Source organism: Motacilla alba, chromosome 14 (genome assembly GCF_015832195.1).
Source record: "Motacilla alba alba isolate MOTALB_02 chromosome 14, Motacilla_alba_V1.0_pri, whole genome shotgun sequence".
NCBI classification, from domain to species: Eukaryota; Metazoa; Chordata; class Aves; order Passeriformes; family Motacillidae; genus Motacilla; species Motacilla alba.
In genome coordinates, this window is record NC_052029.1 from 1320826 (window position 1) to 1336351 (window position 15526).

Here is a 15526-nt window from a genome sequence, read left to right on the forward strand (position 1 = left end):
AACAGATTGAAATGTCAGGACTTACAGCTCGGCCCCCGTCCCGGCTGGGTCCCCGCTCAGGGCCGGGAGGCGGCGGGGAGGCTGTGGGAGCGGGGCTAGGGCTGTCCCCCCCGTCTGGGACCCAGCGTCCCCAAACCCCGCCGAGGCGGGGGGCAAGTGATGTCCGGAGCCACTCCTGAGCATTTACAGGGTTGTTTGCAGGAAACATCAAACTCGGCAACAGAAGCTCCAGCCCAGGAGTCATCGCCCCCGCCGTCCCTCCCCACCCTCTTGCTTGGTCTCATTTGTACCGATTTGCCCCGCAGGCTTCGCGCTGATTTGCCACGTCCCTGGCAGGGCTTCGACCGGGGAGGGGGAGCGAGAGCCAGACGGGGAGCGGATCGGGGGGAGCAGCCATGGGGAGGGTGGTGGGGACCAACAGGAGCCTGGCTTGCCAAAAGCAGTTCAGACCTAGAAAAAGCTTTAATGTGCACAGACGGAGCAGGCTGGAAGCAAAACCAGCTGGGCTGGAAGAGAACGTGCTCGGCAAGAGGCTGGTTGGGGCTGGGTGCGTGCGTGGCTCCGGGCTGGCTCCTTGCTCCAGCCCTCTGCCCGCGGAGGGAAAGCAGAGAAGGGAGGGGAAGGTTACATGTGAAAATTTCCCTTCCAACATCAACTTTTCCTATCGACGAGTGATGGGCACGATGCCAGCCTGGTTTTCTCCGGAATTAATGATTTACCTGCTCCTGCCACCACCCTTGCCCTGGCACCTCCTGCACCACACCTCTGGCTCAAGATCCCCCTCTATGCCATGAGATGGGTCCTCTGGAGCTGGGACAGTCCCACCATCACCCTCACCTTGTGCCCACCCTGGAGCTGATACCATCACCGCCACGTCGCGCCCACCCTGGTGCGCTGTGTGGGCTGAGCACCATCACCCATGGGGAGAGACAGAAGCCCCAGGTGAGGGTGATTCAGAGCTTGGGTGCTTCCCTTCTCCCCTTGCAGGTCCTTTTCTCCTAGAAGTGAGTCCCAGACCATCCAGCTGGGGTGTCTGGCGCCCAGCAGGGTGTTTGCCCTGGTTGGAAGGACTGTGGGAAGCTGTATCCCAAGAATCTCCTCACAAGATGTTAGATCCAGTCCAGACATCTGCATTGAGCTGTCCCTGCATGGCACGATTTAATGCAATTCCTTAAAACCGGACTCTTCCAAAACCTCCTGATGCTCTGAGCCAGCTCATCTCTTTGGGGCCAAGAGAGGACACACTGTGTCCCCCCTCACACTTGGCCCACTAGCTCCATGCCCTCGCTTGATTATTTCACAGGGCTCTGGTGTCGATGCTGAAGCACTGGATCCAGCAATGGGCACAGCATTGTGGGGACCCCCCCCGGCTCTGCACCCCCTGTGCATGAGGGGGCCCTGGCGCTGCTCTGGTCCCCGGAGCGTGGCAGGGACACATCCCTTGCCGGGCTCTCCGCAGGCAGCCGGCCCCAATCTGCCGTGGCGCAGGGCCACCTGTGCTGGCTGCCCACGCCATCTGCGCGGGGCGGGCCGGGGGCCGCTGCCACCCCCGCCCGGGTCAGCGAGCAGGGGACAACTGGGCTGGGGGCAGCACGGCTGCCTCGCTCTGTCCGGGTGGATGCCACTGCATCCCGGAGGGAGGAAGAGGAGGGGATGGGAGCAGCCCCCCGCAGGTTCCTCCTGGGATCTGCTGCCAGGGGGCTTGCGGGGACATTTCTGAGCCCTTTAGTGGGGACAGTGTGCACCCCGGCCGCGCCGGCTGGCTGCAGCGTCCACTCCCTGCTGCCTCCGGGTGTCCCCTGGCGCAGGGACACAGAGGTGGATCCCGGGGGGGTCTTTGGGGGTGTCTTGAATCCGGACCCCCTTGCACTGAGCACGTGGCTGAGCACGGGGACATCCCGTCCCCTCCTGTCCAAGGGTGTCCCAAGGGGAGCAGCCAAAGGACTCCCGGGAGCCTGCTGGCAGAGAGATGTCTCTGCCCTCCTGCTCTCCCTGGTGGCAGCCACCATCCTCTCCTCCCTCCCTGCTCAGCTCCGGGAGCATCCTGAGCGCTCCCGGCCGCGGCCGGAGCCCACCGCGCGTCTGGAGCCCCACAGCCGCTGGAGCCAGGTACCGGCAGGCTCACCCCGGGATCCCCCGGGCGCCGCGGCTGTGCCTGTCCCGCTCACGGGGGACGTCGTCCTTTGACGAGCCCATAACGGAGCCTGCCCTGCGCCTTCCTACAGGTAGCCGGAAAGTTTTATTCGTCACCGGCTGCTGGAAAGGTCACGGCATCCTCCTCTCCCTTCTATTTCTGGCCCGTGCCCTTTCGCCGTCAGACGGGAAGCGCTCCCGTGCTCTGGACCCCGGACACGCCGTCTCGGTGCGGCCGCGTCCCCGGCGCCTGGTCCCGGGGGCCGTGGGAGCGCTACGGGCAGGATGCTCCGTGCCTGCCCACGCCGCCTGGGCTCTGCAGGGACCAGAGAAAGCGCTGCAGGGCGGGGGAGCCGTGTGCCGTCGGCTTCACGGGAAACAACGGGAATTTGCGGGTGCTGCAGGAATCACCGGGCTCCGGAGCCGGAGGAGGTGCGTCTGGCATCAGGTGTCACAGGCGCTGACACGCTCCCGAGGCACCGGGGCTGCAGCAGTGGGTGCTGTGCCTGGAGCAGGGTGCCAGAGATGCAGCGGGAGTGTGGAGGGTCTGGAGGAACCCCGGGAACCTCGCCCAGGGTCGTTCCTTCAGCACAGACACACGGGCAGCTCTCAGCTGCCCTGCACAGGCTGGGCAGGCACCAGGGATGGGAAGGAGAGTCACGGGAGCATTCCAGCACTGGGGAAACAAGAGCTGTGCAGTGCTCCCGGGTTTTACTGCTGCCACCTAAAAATGAGGAGCAAAAAGGGAACACCCCTCACTGACAACAGGACACTGAAAAAGGGGATTCACCCTGAAAACTGCCCTTTGCTCAAACCCTGCAGTTTTTCCTAACTCTGAGAAATACCCAGAGCTTCATCTGAGCTCTTCCTGGGCTAGGCAGGAAGAGCCCAGGAACCCACCAGCCTTCCCAGACACTGTGGCCTGGGATCACCCTGGACCCAGCTCTGCATGCGTGGGTTGACTTTTAGCTGCACGAGGAGCCCTGGAGACCCTTTGTACCCCAGAGAGGGACCTCTGTTACTGCTCACAGCATCCCAGCATGTCCAGGGAGAGCAGCAGAGGAGCCCAGCTCCCCTTCCCAGCCTCCCCAGTTTGCCCAGGCAGAGTTGCACCCCTCATAGTACAGAGCCTTTTCCAGCTCTGGGCCAACCTGAATGAAGAAGGTTAAGAAAAGCCCCGGGGAGGTTTTTCATCCGTCTTTGTTCATGGAGCAAAGATATTCCCAGCCCTGAATCTATAGATTGGCCCTTAAACTACAACCATCTCCGGGGAGCAGAGAAACAAACGTAGATTTTGGTTGCGGTTTGTTGTGTTTTGTGGTTTTTTTCTGTTTCTTTTCCTACGCAGACAGCCTTTGCCCAGGAGGGGTTAGCATGAAAAATGCATGTGGGGATTGGGGGAGCGGGGGGAGTGGGAAGAAGGAGCTATCGATCAAGTATCTCTGAAAGCCACGCAGCTGTGCCAGCCCCACTGCCTCTGCCAGCCCTTCCCGGCGCTCGCGGTGCCGGGCTTGGTGCCTGCCCTGCATTTGGGATGGGGCGCCTGATGTTGTGCCCAGGAAGCCCCCCTGGATCCCAGGGAGGAGCCCATGCTGCAGTGATCAGATGCCTCTGCCAGCCCTTTCCAGCAGTGCCAATGCCAGGCTCGGTGCCCACCCGGGTTTGGGATTCGGTGTCAGGAAACCACCCTGGATCCCGCAGAGCGATCGGGTCCTCCCCAGTCCCTGCCCTGTGTGCAGCTCCTTCCATCCAGGCTCGCAGCTCGCTCCTCGCCGTACAGCATGTCAGAAACGGGGCCCGTCCCTTTTCCCCACATCCAAGGGATTCTCCTCCCAAGCTCCACAGAACCACAAGGAGGGTCTGAGGAACAGCAACAGCTCTGCCCTCTTTGCCCATCAACCCTCCTGCCCACCCCATACCTCTGAGCCACTCTAATGAGAAATAATTATAGTAATTGCAAATAATAATGATCCTGAGTCTGACACAAACAGGGACACAGCACAAGTTTGAGGGTGGGCTCCAAGGCAGGCAACCACGCACGAAGATGGGTAACCCAGCCCATCTCCACAACCAAGAAGAGCAAGCTGGGGCATCTCCAGATCCAGCAAGGGCTGGCGCTGCCAGAAGATCAGGGACACAAGTCCTGCTCTCAGCTTAGGAGCTGTGCTGTGTCTGGTCCCGGCAGAGCTGGTGCTCCTAGCAGGGTTGGTGGTTCCTACAGGCAGTGCCCTCTCAGCTGTGTCCCTGAGGAACCCAGGGTACAATCCCTGTATCAGGGTAAGGCACTGCAGGGGTAAAACCTTCTCCAGATGGTGCTTATCGAGATGGGAACATCAAGAAATGGCGCTGGAGTGGATGCTTCATGCTATCGATATCTCCCCCACCAGACCCAGCACTGCTAGCCAAAACCAGTCTGGAGTCTGAGAGAACCAGAAGGGCTGATTTTAGGCATCACCTTGGCTGAAAATGCCCTGAAATTTGTCCCAAATGTGAGATTTGGGAAGGGTGGGAGAGGAGAAAAACAGTGAGGAGAAAAGCAGTGGAAGAAAGGGATTCTCTCATTCCATGAGGGGGAAAAATCCCTGATATCTTTGCTTCTCCCTCTGGCTGGGCACTAGAGAATGATATTGGGGACCTCCTGCTTTACCGGTGGCACCAGGATGTGGCACCCAGCAGTTCCAGCTTGGCCTGATTTAGCTGAGATTGTGCTCAGTTCCTGCCATGCTCTGTTCCTGGGCACGTGGGGGGAGCAGCTCAGTGCCCTGCTCACAGCTGGGATTTTGGTGTGTGAACAAAACCAAGGGGGCTCAAAAAAGCTGGAGAGGGGTTGAGCTGTCCTCATTTCAGTACAGAAATCTGAGAACATTTGCCACCAGGAAAGATTTTCAAAGATCTGGAGCCATGGGGAGGAGGTGTTCTCTCCTCTTGTCTGCTGTGGTCTGAGCCAAGGGCAGGGGACTCCCCGAGCCCCGAGGCCCTGTGCTGCCTGATCCCGGCCATGCTGAGATGCTGCTGCCTGATCCCAGCCACGCTGAGATACTGCGAGCCCTCGGATCCCCACCCCTCATGCAGGAAAAGCTCATGGCAGCAGAGGGAGAGCTTGGCCCGAGTCACTGACCCCATGCCTGGCACAGACCCTCGACTCCCTGCTAGCCCCCAGCAGATCTCTGGCCCCGCGTGGCAGACCCCGGGTCCATAACCCAACTTGATCACACCTGATTGCCTTCAGGATGGGCATCTCCAGCCGTGCCCGCAGCCCCGGTGCCCCCAGCGGGGTGCAGGGTGCTGCCGGGTGATCCCAGTCTGGCTGCTGGGGACACAGCCATCCCCTCCCGCCCGCAGCTCTGCTCACAGAGGCGCCTCTGACTGCTGCAGGTTCTCTGAGTCCCCTTATCTAAATACAATCTTAATTACACCCAGTGGCTGAGCTCTGATGCTCCCCTGAGTTGACCTTTCCTGCGTGTACTGGGGCACTGCATCGGGCACTGCCCCTGCGTGGGGCTGACCCAGGGACCCAGCGAGGAGGAAACTGAGGCACAGAGCAAGGGAACATCCTCAGCCTTGCGCCCACAGAGCAGTTTCATCATCTCCGCGCTTGCTGGGGGTGTATAAGCCCAAATGCCCCAAAACATTAATTTTAATGATTTTGTCCATCTTTATCCCAATTACAATTACGGAGTCCCTTTAGCCTGGGACTGCCAGGGCTTGTCCAAGACTGGCAATTCCTGGAGGTTCCCCAGCTCCAAACACAGCCAGGGCTCCTGAACCCCCACATCCCCACCAGGCACAGCCGATGCCCCGAAGCCCACAAACCTCTCCCCGCCGTGACCTCGGCGAGGCCCCGCGGAGCGCGGAGCTGTTGCTAGGATGATTTTCCATTCAGCAGGACACAAACTATCCCCGGCACAGAGCCCGCTCCCGCTCCGTGGGGCCGCGTGTGTGCTGCGGGGACGCGGCAGCAGCTGGGCTGCGCAGACCCCCCACACCCCCACAAACCCTCGCCCACACACTCGGGTTCGTGTTTCGCCGCCTCGTTGCCTCCAGCCGCGTCCCCCCGTCAGTCCCAGCTGGGAGCAGTTTCCCTTGCAAAGGAAATTCCAGTGCAGGAAGGTGAAGGCAGCCAGGCAGGCGCTGGAGGCGGCGGGCTGAGCAAAAGTGCTTTTTAAAAAAAGTTGTTTGATTGTTCCTTTTGCTGCTTTGTCAAAGGCAAAGGGACCCCAAACGGGGCCGGGCGGGATGGGACGGTGACGGGCGGGAAATGCCGGAGAGGAGCCGGGCAGGAGCCAGGCGCTTCCCACAGCCCAGGCGGACCTAGACAGCGATTAATGCGAGTAAAGGAACGTCGGCTGGCCCGGGATGCTCTCCCACTCATGGTGTCCGCGTTTGTAGCGACAGAGGCTGAGGCTGGGCTCTGCCAGATTCTATCTGCCACTCTCTCCACCACTGTCCTGAACTCTGCTGGCAACAAAAGTGCTTTAAAAATCCCCGCTGATAGCAGCAATAACTGCCCCATCCCACCTGCCTGCACTGCAGCCGGCCACGGAGCAGGTCCCTCGCGCCTTCCCCCTCCCTGGGACCCCCTCGGGGTGAAGGAGGCGAGGGGGACTTACCTGCACGCAGGACTCCTCTGCCCTCGCTGCGGCTCCGCTCTGCCTGATGTTCACTCTGTGGAAGTGGGAAGCGTTTTAGATCATGCAGTAGGTTATATATTGTCTGCAAGTCTGGCCCTAGGGCGTCCATCAGTTGGTCTTGCCTTGCTCCTGCCCCTATATGGAAGATGCATCACATGCTCCGCGGCTCCCAGCTATCCGCCTGGCGAAAGAGGAAAAGAAGAAGGAGAGGAGAAAGGGGGAAGAAAAAAAATTAAAAGGATCTTCATCACCATGAAAGAAGCAGGGAGAATTTCTCAGTGGAAAACCCACCAGCCAGAAATCCCTGAACTTTCCCGGCTCTCCTTTTGTTATCCCTGGCTCCCAGTGCCCCTTTCATCTGCTGTTCAAGGCCGGGGAGATGTGAAGATGCCTTCACCTTGATCACTCTCCTGCCTCGCCTCCGAGCAGGTGAGGGGCTGCAGCTTCTGCCGAGTGCTGCCGTCCCCCTGCAGCTCTCCAGCACTGAATATTTATCCCTCCCCAGCCATGCCCCCTGTGCTGCCAGACAGGGCAGGGATGAGACGCTCCCAGGGCTTCCCAACCATCCTGCCCCAAACACAGTCAACATCCTGGGGCATCAGGGCCATCCCACAGGGGCAAAGTTACTGAGGTGGCACCTTCTGGAGCGGGGGGCTGGCCAGGAAAACTCCGTGTGGTGTTTGGGATGGGGGCTGCTCCCCTCACCCACCCAAGGGAAAGGGGCTGGTGGGGAGCTCCCGGCACAGTCAGGTGTGAGTGTCCTGGCCACCACCGTGGCGGGGACAGGAAGGACAGGCAGGAGGTTGCTGCACCTGCTGTCTGCCAGATGTCCTAAGGGTTTGAGGACATTTCTCCAGAAGAAGCAGGAGTTTCCTCCCTTTCCCCATCTCATCTCCCTGGCAGGGCTGCACAGCTGGTTGTGCAGAGCAGAGGCTGCAGAAATCCCAGTTTCTTCATCTTCTGCACCAAATCTTACCTGGTGGCTTCTCAAACCTTGGTACCACTGCCACCACCCTGCCAGCTCCCCAGGCCAATGTGCAGGTCCTGCTGTCCTGCTTGCCCCTTGTGTCTCTAGGCTGGGACCCAAGCAGGGCACATCACTCTCCCATTTTGTTACACCACTTAATTGAAGCAATTCTGGAACCTTGGGTACACTCACATCTGAACCTGGGTGAGGGATTCTCATCTTCAGGCGACAAAGACATGGGGAATTTGAGGTAGCATCTGATAGGACCCCTAAATACAGCTGAGCCCCATGAGATCATGAGCAAAGATTTCCTTGTAACACCTTAGGAGCTGAAGGGCCAAGGGTCAGGCTGGTGATGTGTCTGCATTGAAGGGTCTTTCTGGGCAGAAGGCATCTGGTATCATAGAACCATGGAACATCCTGAGCTGGAAGGGGCCCGAAAGAAACATGAGTCCAGCTCCTGGCCCTGCACAGACACCCCAACATTCCCACCCTGGGCATCCCTGGCAGCGCTGTCCAAACGCTCCTGGAGCTCTGGCAGCCTCGGGGCTGTGCCCATTCCCTGGGGAGCCTGGGCAGGGCCAAGCACATTCTGGGGAAAGAACCTTTATTGATATCCAACCTAAACCTGCCCTGGCACAGCTCCAGCCATTCCCTGGTCCTGTCCCTGGTCACAGAGCAGGGATCAGCGCTGCCCCTCGGGTGGAGCTGCAGCCCCCAGTGAGTCTCTCCTCAGTCTCCTCTTTTCAAACCAAGTGACTTCAGCCACTCCTCACCTGGCTTTATTCCCCTCTATACAATCCTCATGGCCCTCTTCTGGTGGCTCTTTTGTAGGTTTGGATCTCTTTTATGTTGCAGTTCCCAAAACTGCCCCCAGAGCTCCAGCTGGGGTTGTGCCTACTGCCTTTGGTTCATCAAAGCTGGGCTGAGCTGAGCTCTCCTCCCTTGGAGCTCACACCTCCATCCTGCTACAGCTCAGTTCTCATCATTCTGAGGATCCCAGAGGCAAAGCCATGGAGGGGCCAGTGCCTGCTGTGAGCATCCCTGGTCCACATGGACCAGGATTTCCTCAGAGGGCCCCATTCTCACAGCATAATTGTTTCTGGTGTCTCTGTGTGCTCTGGAGTTTTGTGGTGTTGCTGTAGAGGGGCCCATGGCAATGCCAGGAGGTCTGGTCTTCCCGACCTCAGTTAAAATAGCTGTGTCAGAGCAAAGGATGTTTCCCTGGATCTCCATCTGCAGGCATACACGGCTGTGTGTCAGACCAGAACCTGCTGAGGCTTTGTGAGAGCTCACAGTTCTTTCCAGCTGAGGAGAATGGTCCCCAGCTGGGACTCTTTTCTCAGCCACAGCTGTGATCTTCAGAGCAGAACAGTCCCTTCTTTAGGGATGGCCTGATGGAACAGTACAGGGAAATCTTTCTGGAGGCAGAGCAGGTGCTCTCTCTTTCTGGGTGCTCTCATCAGGAGGTAAATGGCTTCTTTCTCTTTAGTTTGAGCTTCACTTGGGTTCCACTTCAGCCTCTTCCTGAGGTTCTCAGTGATTTTCAGCAATCTTGAACTCATGGTTCTGATTGTGGAATTTCTTACTGGATCCACAATTATCCTTGTATTTTACATACACAAACATGCTTTCCCAGCTTTGGGGCTGGGTAAGGGCCCCATCCCCCCTGCCAGGATCCCCACTCCACTGAACACCTTCCTCTCATGGCTGATGCCATTTTGACATGACCTCCCACCAGGATGGAGGTGCTGAGATAGCAGAGCTGCATCCAGCTGGCAAGCTCAAAGGCAACACAGCTCAGACCCTGGTGGGAGACACTGTTCCTGTTGCTGCAGGATCCAGGGAATCTGAGTCCTGGAGCAAATCACACCTTCTCCTTGCTGAGCAGGCTCAGTCTGCTCCCAGGGGATGGAAGCAGGAGTGGAGGGATGAAAGCAATCAGAATAACTGATGTGAATGTTCAGAAACTGAATGGCTCACAAGGACTTTGGAATGGGAGGGATGGGCAGACCTAGCCTGCTTAGGCACTGCTTAGGTGGGAACTCCAGCAGGAGTCACTGAATGTGGAGAAATCATGCCTGGTTCATGAAGTCCCCCAGCTTTGACCAGCAGGAAGCTTGGAGAGCGCCCAAGAGAAGTCTCCTGTGAGTTTGCTCTGCCTGTGTCCTCTCCCCTTTCCACTGTTCAGCACCATCAGAGACTTTGCTAGAAGGAATTTTTTCATGGCCTTGTGCAGGCAAGGTGTCCCCTGTGATGGGTTCAGACACTGGAGAAGATGGGGAAGTCTCAGGCCAGTTCCAGAGAGACTCAGATGATATTCTCTAGAATCAGTTAAAGTTTTCCCTTTTAGGTAGACCTGTTCCCTTGATTATAATCTTTTACAAATGAAATTGACAGTTAACAGCTGGGCATGTTTGTTTTCTGGAAGGAATTTGTTTCCCTGAGGACCAAAGGAAGGACCAGTTCCCATTCCCGTGGAGTCTTGAATCTGGAGGGTTTTGTTCTTCTGCCCAGAACTGAAGACAGTTTTCTCAGTTCTGCTTTGTCTATTCAGCTGAAAGTCCCACCCGAAGGGTTGTGCTGAAGGTCTCAGAGTTAAAAACTCAAATGTCTACACGTCAGTGTCTGGGACAGGTATCTGTGGTTCGGGCCTGAAATTATGAACCTGAGCCTGGTTAAGGGGGGAGAGCCTTGTCCTGCAAGGAGCCAGCCTTGCCTAAGTCAGCCTTGCCTCTGCAGCTGGCCTGGAGCTGGTCAGAGGAACTCCCCGAGAGCTTTTGGGGTCCTGTTGGGGCAGCTGCCCCATTGCCTGTGCAACGCTGAAGTGGGAGGGTGGAAGGAAACTCCTGCCAAGAGGGGGGACTTCCATTTTTCTGTGTGATTCAGAGGTGATGGAGACCATCGTACGTGGTGGAGAAGACAGAGAGGCCTGAAGGGGCTGTGGCTGCAAAGTCCATCAGCTTTTGCTGTGACAGAGGAGCTCAAGAGGATGGAGGCAGCTGCTGTGACAGAATGAATGTGGAGCCGATATCCCTCCCTCCCGCAATTAAAAAGGCGGAAAAGGGGAAAAGAGCAGCTTCGCTGGTGACCTTTCCCTCCTGCAAATCTCAGCCCGCCTCACTTCATACACCAGCATCAGGAGCAAACAGCCGGGCTGGGACCTGGCAGACCGGTAGTGGCACAGAACTACCCAAGGAGGTTGGCCGTGCCTGTGTGTGTGTGCACACCAGAGTGGCTGCTTTCTTCCAGCCTGCAGGCTGCTCCGGGGAGGGGGAGCGGGAAGGGCTCGCTTGCCAGCTTCTCCTGAGGTCCACTGAGAGGTGTCTGTAGGGCTCATCTCAAGAATGTCAGAGTGCATGTGCTCCGCGAGACGGCCTTTCAGAAGGCATCAGCCCTGCTGTCACGCAGTGGACCACAAATCGGGAGTGACAGCTGTCTCCGTGTGCACCATCCATCTGTGGCAAATGTGTCAGCTAGCTGAACACTCCCGAGGAAACTGCTACGGAGCTGGGAGAGGAGGAGAGAGAGACAGAGGGGGAGAGAGGGCGAGGGAGAGGGAGGAAAACAAGGCAGCAACAGGGGCCACAACCAGCAACACGTTAACACACCAAGGCCAAGAGTCCTGGGTGGTCTTGGAAGAGAGAGCAAAGGGCTGTGTGTGGTGGCACCTCCAGTGCTTGGTGGAGATGCCCATTAAACAACAGCTCTTTGCTCTCCCAACCCAAGAAGCTCTAAACCATAAACATTGATGGTGCCATAAAGCTGCCACACAAGGTGGTGTCACTGCTGCCACAGTGGAGGGAGGAGGACAGCTGGGCTTGTCCAAGGCCGTGGCTGGAGGTGCAGCAGATCTGGGAGAGGATGCAGCTGTCCCAGCTCCACCCCAGCTGCTGATGCTGCTCAGGACCAAGGAATGGGCTGAGCATTGGGGCCACAGTGGGACAACCTGTCTCTTCTCCTCTGATGGATATCACCTCCCCCTTTTCTCCTCTCCCCTCCTGTTCTTTCCACCACACTGAATTCTTCATCCTGAATTTGGTGCTATGGGACATCACAGCCATGGGAACTGCATTTGTTTCACCAAGCTTCTGAAGCAGGTTAACAGAGAAAAGGTGATGGTTCTTCCCTTGAATTTTTTTCTCTCATCCTGTTCAGATGTCCTTGAAGAGGAGATGTCTTGGGCAGGAAAAAACTTGGTACTTACTAACCACTCACTCCTTCTTCAGGTGATACCCAAACATTCAGTCTCCTCAACCTGGCCTGTGTTTTTGATGCTTTTCCAATAATACCTTTTGAGATCCTCCACCACAAATTTACCATTGGCACAAAAAAACTTGGAACTGTTGTACCAACTCTGGGGAGCTGCCTACTAAATTATGCATGAATTGGAGTCTTTCCAATGGAAAGCTGCTTGGAGTATTATCCGTGTATTCCCAGCGACCAAGGAGCTGGACGCTCCGGGCCACCAGCCACCGGTGATACACGCACCTTGTCACCAGCTCAAGCCTGACAGTGAACAACAGCTCGAGCCTTTCAGCAGCCAAAAGCCCAGACTTCATTCTGGGGCAAAAGCACTGTGTGGGCACCTTCAGAGCTGTTTGGAAGGGGGAGAGCCTTCCCTTGCTCCTGTGGAGGTTGGAGGACAGAATTAAAAGAAGGTGCATAGGAGATCAAGATCTGAGTCTTTCTCTGTAGATATTTCTGCTTTATGGTCTCAGCTGAGCTCCAAATTCCAGTTGACAATGGTAAACTGGGTTGTTTCTGGTCACAGGAGGGGCCACAGGAGCAATTTAATTTCCAGCCTTGAGTTTTCCAGCAGGACACACCCACTGCAGAGAGGAAACTTGGCCAACACCCATGTATGGGTTCTGCAATGACAAAATACCAGTTTCCTGCCCCGGATCCCAAACTTAGGCCAGACATCTGCACAAACCTGGGGCATTTCCTGGCCCGGAGTGCTGCTGCAATGACCGTGAGGAGCTGTGTCCATTCTCCAGTATAGAAGGGGATGGGATGGGAGGGGATGGGATGGGATGGGATGGGATGGGATGGGATGGGATGGGATGGGATAGTTCAGTTGGAGGAGACCAATAGTGACCATCTAGTCCAGCTGAAGTCCTTTCGAACATTTAGCATCTGAAGCTGGGAATTACAGCAAGACAAAGCTCTCATTTCCTCTGAATTCACTGGAGTTGCAAGGAAAACTTTCCAACAAAGGAGGCATGAAATCCCTGGCACTGGCTAGGACAAGCTGGACATCTCCCTCACTGCCACAGCGCTGCTGAGGAATCCCCAAAGCACAGGCAGTGACATTTCCACATTGGCTGCCCTGAGCAGGGGGCTGGGAATGTTCACAGGAGCAGAGGAGTGGAGCCAGTGGGGCAGGGAGGAGGGGGCTGGGAGATGAGTCCACCATCTGGGAAAAAGGAGCGTGGTGTAGAAGATCAGTGATCTAAACCATTTTTCATGCCAAAAACTCTATGCAGTAAGAGCTAATTACAGTTTAAATCCCAGAATAAGCAACATATTCCTCCTCCCGTTGGGTTTGAATGATAATCCCTCTAGTAGTGCTTATTTATAACACCACTTAGCACCAAACTGAGCAATGAACACAGCTAAAACCTCGTCTGGGAGACAGGAACCTGTCAGCCAACAAAGCCAGTGAAAGGTGTTTCCACAGGGAAAACATGGAAAAGACATTTGGGTAATTCCCAGCTGGTTTGCAACACCCAGGGTGGTTGGAGGGACAGTTGCACAAAAAAGTAAATCAGAAAGATCCATGACTGGGTTACCAAAAGCCACATTGGTCTGGCAGAGGTGAGTTCTCTGCTTATGAACACAGGGATGAAAGTGTTGAAAATGTGAAGCAATTTATAGAAGGATTAATTCTGTGTTTCTCAATCAACTAAGGACCACTGGGAATCAGGGCAGATGAGTTTAAGTAATCTGTGGAATAAAAGTTATCCCAGAAACGTGGGAAGGTGAGAGCAGAAGCAAATACAGTCCCAGCATCAGCTGTCATGGGTAATAGAGCCTCACGAATCAGGCTCTAAAAGAGAGATTTTCTCCATTTCATTAAAATTGCAGCTTCTCTGATGGCCTTGCTGGCACTGGGACGTGCCCTTCATGCCCAGCCCGTGTTCGATTTCAACATGTGGGAATGATCACATGAGGGACAAAGCACAGGGAGGCTGGGTCAGAGCAGAGGGAGCCTCCTGCTCTTCAGGTGGCTTCCAAAAGTGCTCCAGAGAACAGATATGCAGGTCTGTGAGGGTGTCCCAAAACAGCAGCAAGTGGCATTTTAAAATTGGGTGTGGAACCCTGAAGAGCAGAGGGAAAGAAGGAGCACAGCAGCGTTCAAGGGGAAAGTAATTCCAGTAATTCATACAGCAAGAACTGCTCTGATCAAGGTGTCCTCAATTCCAAATTAAGCAAAGGCGGCTGAAATAACGATCTGAGTAAGACAAAATGGAAAGCTAAAGTCTTCGTTCTGTTAGTGTGACTCTCCCCTGTCTTGTGCCTGTATCAAGCACACACCCAGAGGTATTTCATATTAAATCTGGGCAACTGAGACCACCAGAGAATGTGCACTTGCCCAGAAAATGCAGTAACAGGATGGGTAAAAAAATGCTCAGTGACTCAGAGAGAAAAACTGGCTTTGCTTTGCTTTTCAGGGATTGAGCACTAAACCCCTCCAGGAGTACAGGTGCTGTGAGAGGCTTTGCACAGGACCCAGTCAGCACCTTCCCCACCCAGCTCACCTGGTGCATTGTCCCTTGTGCCATGTCTTCCAAAAGATTAGGCTGGACAGAGAGACTGGGAGCTTTTTTACCCATCTGATCTTCTGTTTCATCACTGTAAAATGCTTTCACAGATGTCCTCGTTGCCACAGGTCTTTGGTTGGCAGCATTTCATGGGGACATGTGACTTGCATACCAATAAGGCTCCCCTTGGCAGGTCCTTTCTCCTCAAAACTCTCCCAGGACGAAGCTGTGGCCTGTGTTTGGTGGCCTGGCCATTTTCTTGGCAGTTGGGAGAGATTTAAACTGACAGAGGGCAGGATTAGGTTAGTTAATAGGGAGAAATTCTTCCCTGTGAGGGTGGGGATGCCCTGGCACAGGGTGCCCAGAGCAGCTGTGGCTGCCCCTGGATCCCTGGCAGTGTCCAAGGCCAGGCTGGACAGGGCTTGGAGCAGCCTGGGACAGTGGAAGGTGTCCCTGCCCATGGCAGGGGGGTGGAATGAGATGATCCATAACATCTCTTCCAACCCAAACAATTCCATGGAATTCAGTCTGCAGGACTGTGGCTGCAGACAGAGCTGGTCCTGCTGTTTTCCTGTTGGGATGTCCCCCCTGTTTGTCCTGAAGAGTAGCTGTCATGGGCCCACTCCTGCCTCATGGATCTCACCACACTTTATCTTTTGGGAAAGGGCCTTTCCCCAGCCCAGTAAATACCCAGACTCCTTTGAAAACTGCTCTCCTTCACCCTGCCTCCCCTCTCTGTGGTTGGATCTCACAGCTTGGTTTTCCAACACGGGACCAGGCAGGGGTGTCATCTCCCTCCCTTGCAGCAAGTGTCCTCGCTGGATCCCAGAGTCCCACACAGGCACCTATTCCACGGGCTGGTTTCCAGCCCCTTCCAGGGGCTTGTCAGTCTCAAAGCCACAAGAGAAGCCAAGTGAGGGCTCTGTCACCCCTTCCACCCCGCTGGGTCAGGAAGATTTGTGCCAGCTGCCAGCCGAAGACCCAAGCCTGTGCCCCTTGCCTCTGCCTCAGTCCCCGTGTCCTGGCGG

The 15526-nt window shown here is 56.1% G+C and overlaps 2 protein-coding genes across 5 annotated transcripts in view; one reads left to right on the top strand and one right to left on the bottom strand.

Moving 5' to 3' along the window:
• PRR35 (proline rich 35) overlaps nucleotides 1-7111 on the bottom strand; it is a 24701-nt gene extending 17590 nt beyond the window's left edge. For 2 of the 4 annotated variants that reach the window (XM_038150919.1, XM_038150917.1), the window contains exon 1: nucleotides 26-641. In XM_038150919.1, the coding sequence (XP_038006847.1) occupies nucleotides 26-183 (158 nt within the window). In that variant the 5' untranslated portion in view covers nucleotides 184-641. Of the gene's footprint in view, nucleotides 1-25; nucleotides 642-6743 lie in introns of those variants that run through there. The other 2 variants (XM_038150922.1, XM_038150920.1) reach the window with 2 other exon arrangements.
• On the top strand, nucleotides 791-12118 carry LOC119707095. The gene is made up of 4 exons (XM_038151624.1): nucleotides 791-942; nucleotides 2032-2109; nucleotides 2226-2565; nucleotides 11961-12118. The coding sequence occupies exons 1-4, from the start codon at nucleotides 796-798 to the stop codon at nucleotides 12116-12118; spliced, it is 723 nt and encodes a 240-aa protein (XP_038007552.1). The 5' UTR covers nucleotides 791-795.
• The last annotated feature ends 3408 nt before the right edge of the window (nucleotides 12119-15526 follow it).

What these genes read in the sequence shown, in the direction of transcription:
- LOC119707095 (XM_038151624.1), top strand. Translation starts at nt 796, where the DNA reads ATGGGTCCTCTGGAGCTGGGACAGTCCCACCATCACCCTCACCTTGTG. An exon ending in GGGAGAGACAGAAGCCCCAG is followed by an intron (nt 943 to 2,031) that starts GTGAGGGTGATT and finishes CTCCCTGCTCAG; the next exon opens with CTCCGGGAGCATCCTGAGCG. An exon ending in CCCACAGCCGCTGGAGCCAG is followed by an intron (nt 2,110 to 2,225) that starts GTACCGGCAGGC and finishes GCCTTCCTACAG; the next exon opens with GTAGCCGGAAAGTTTTATTC.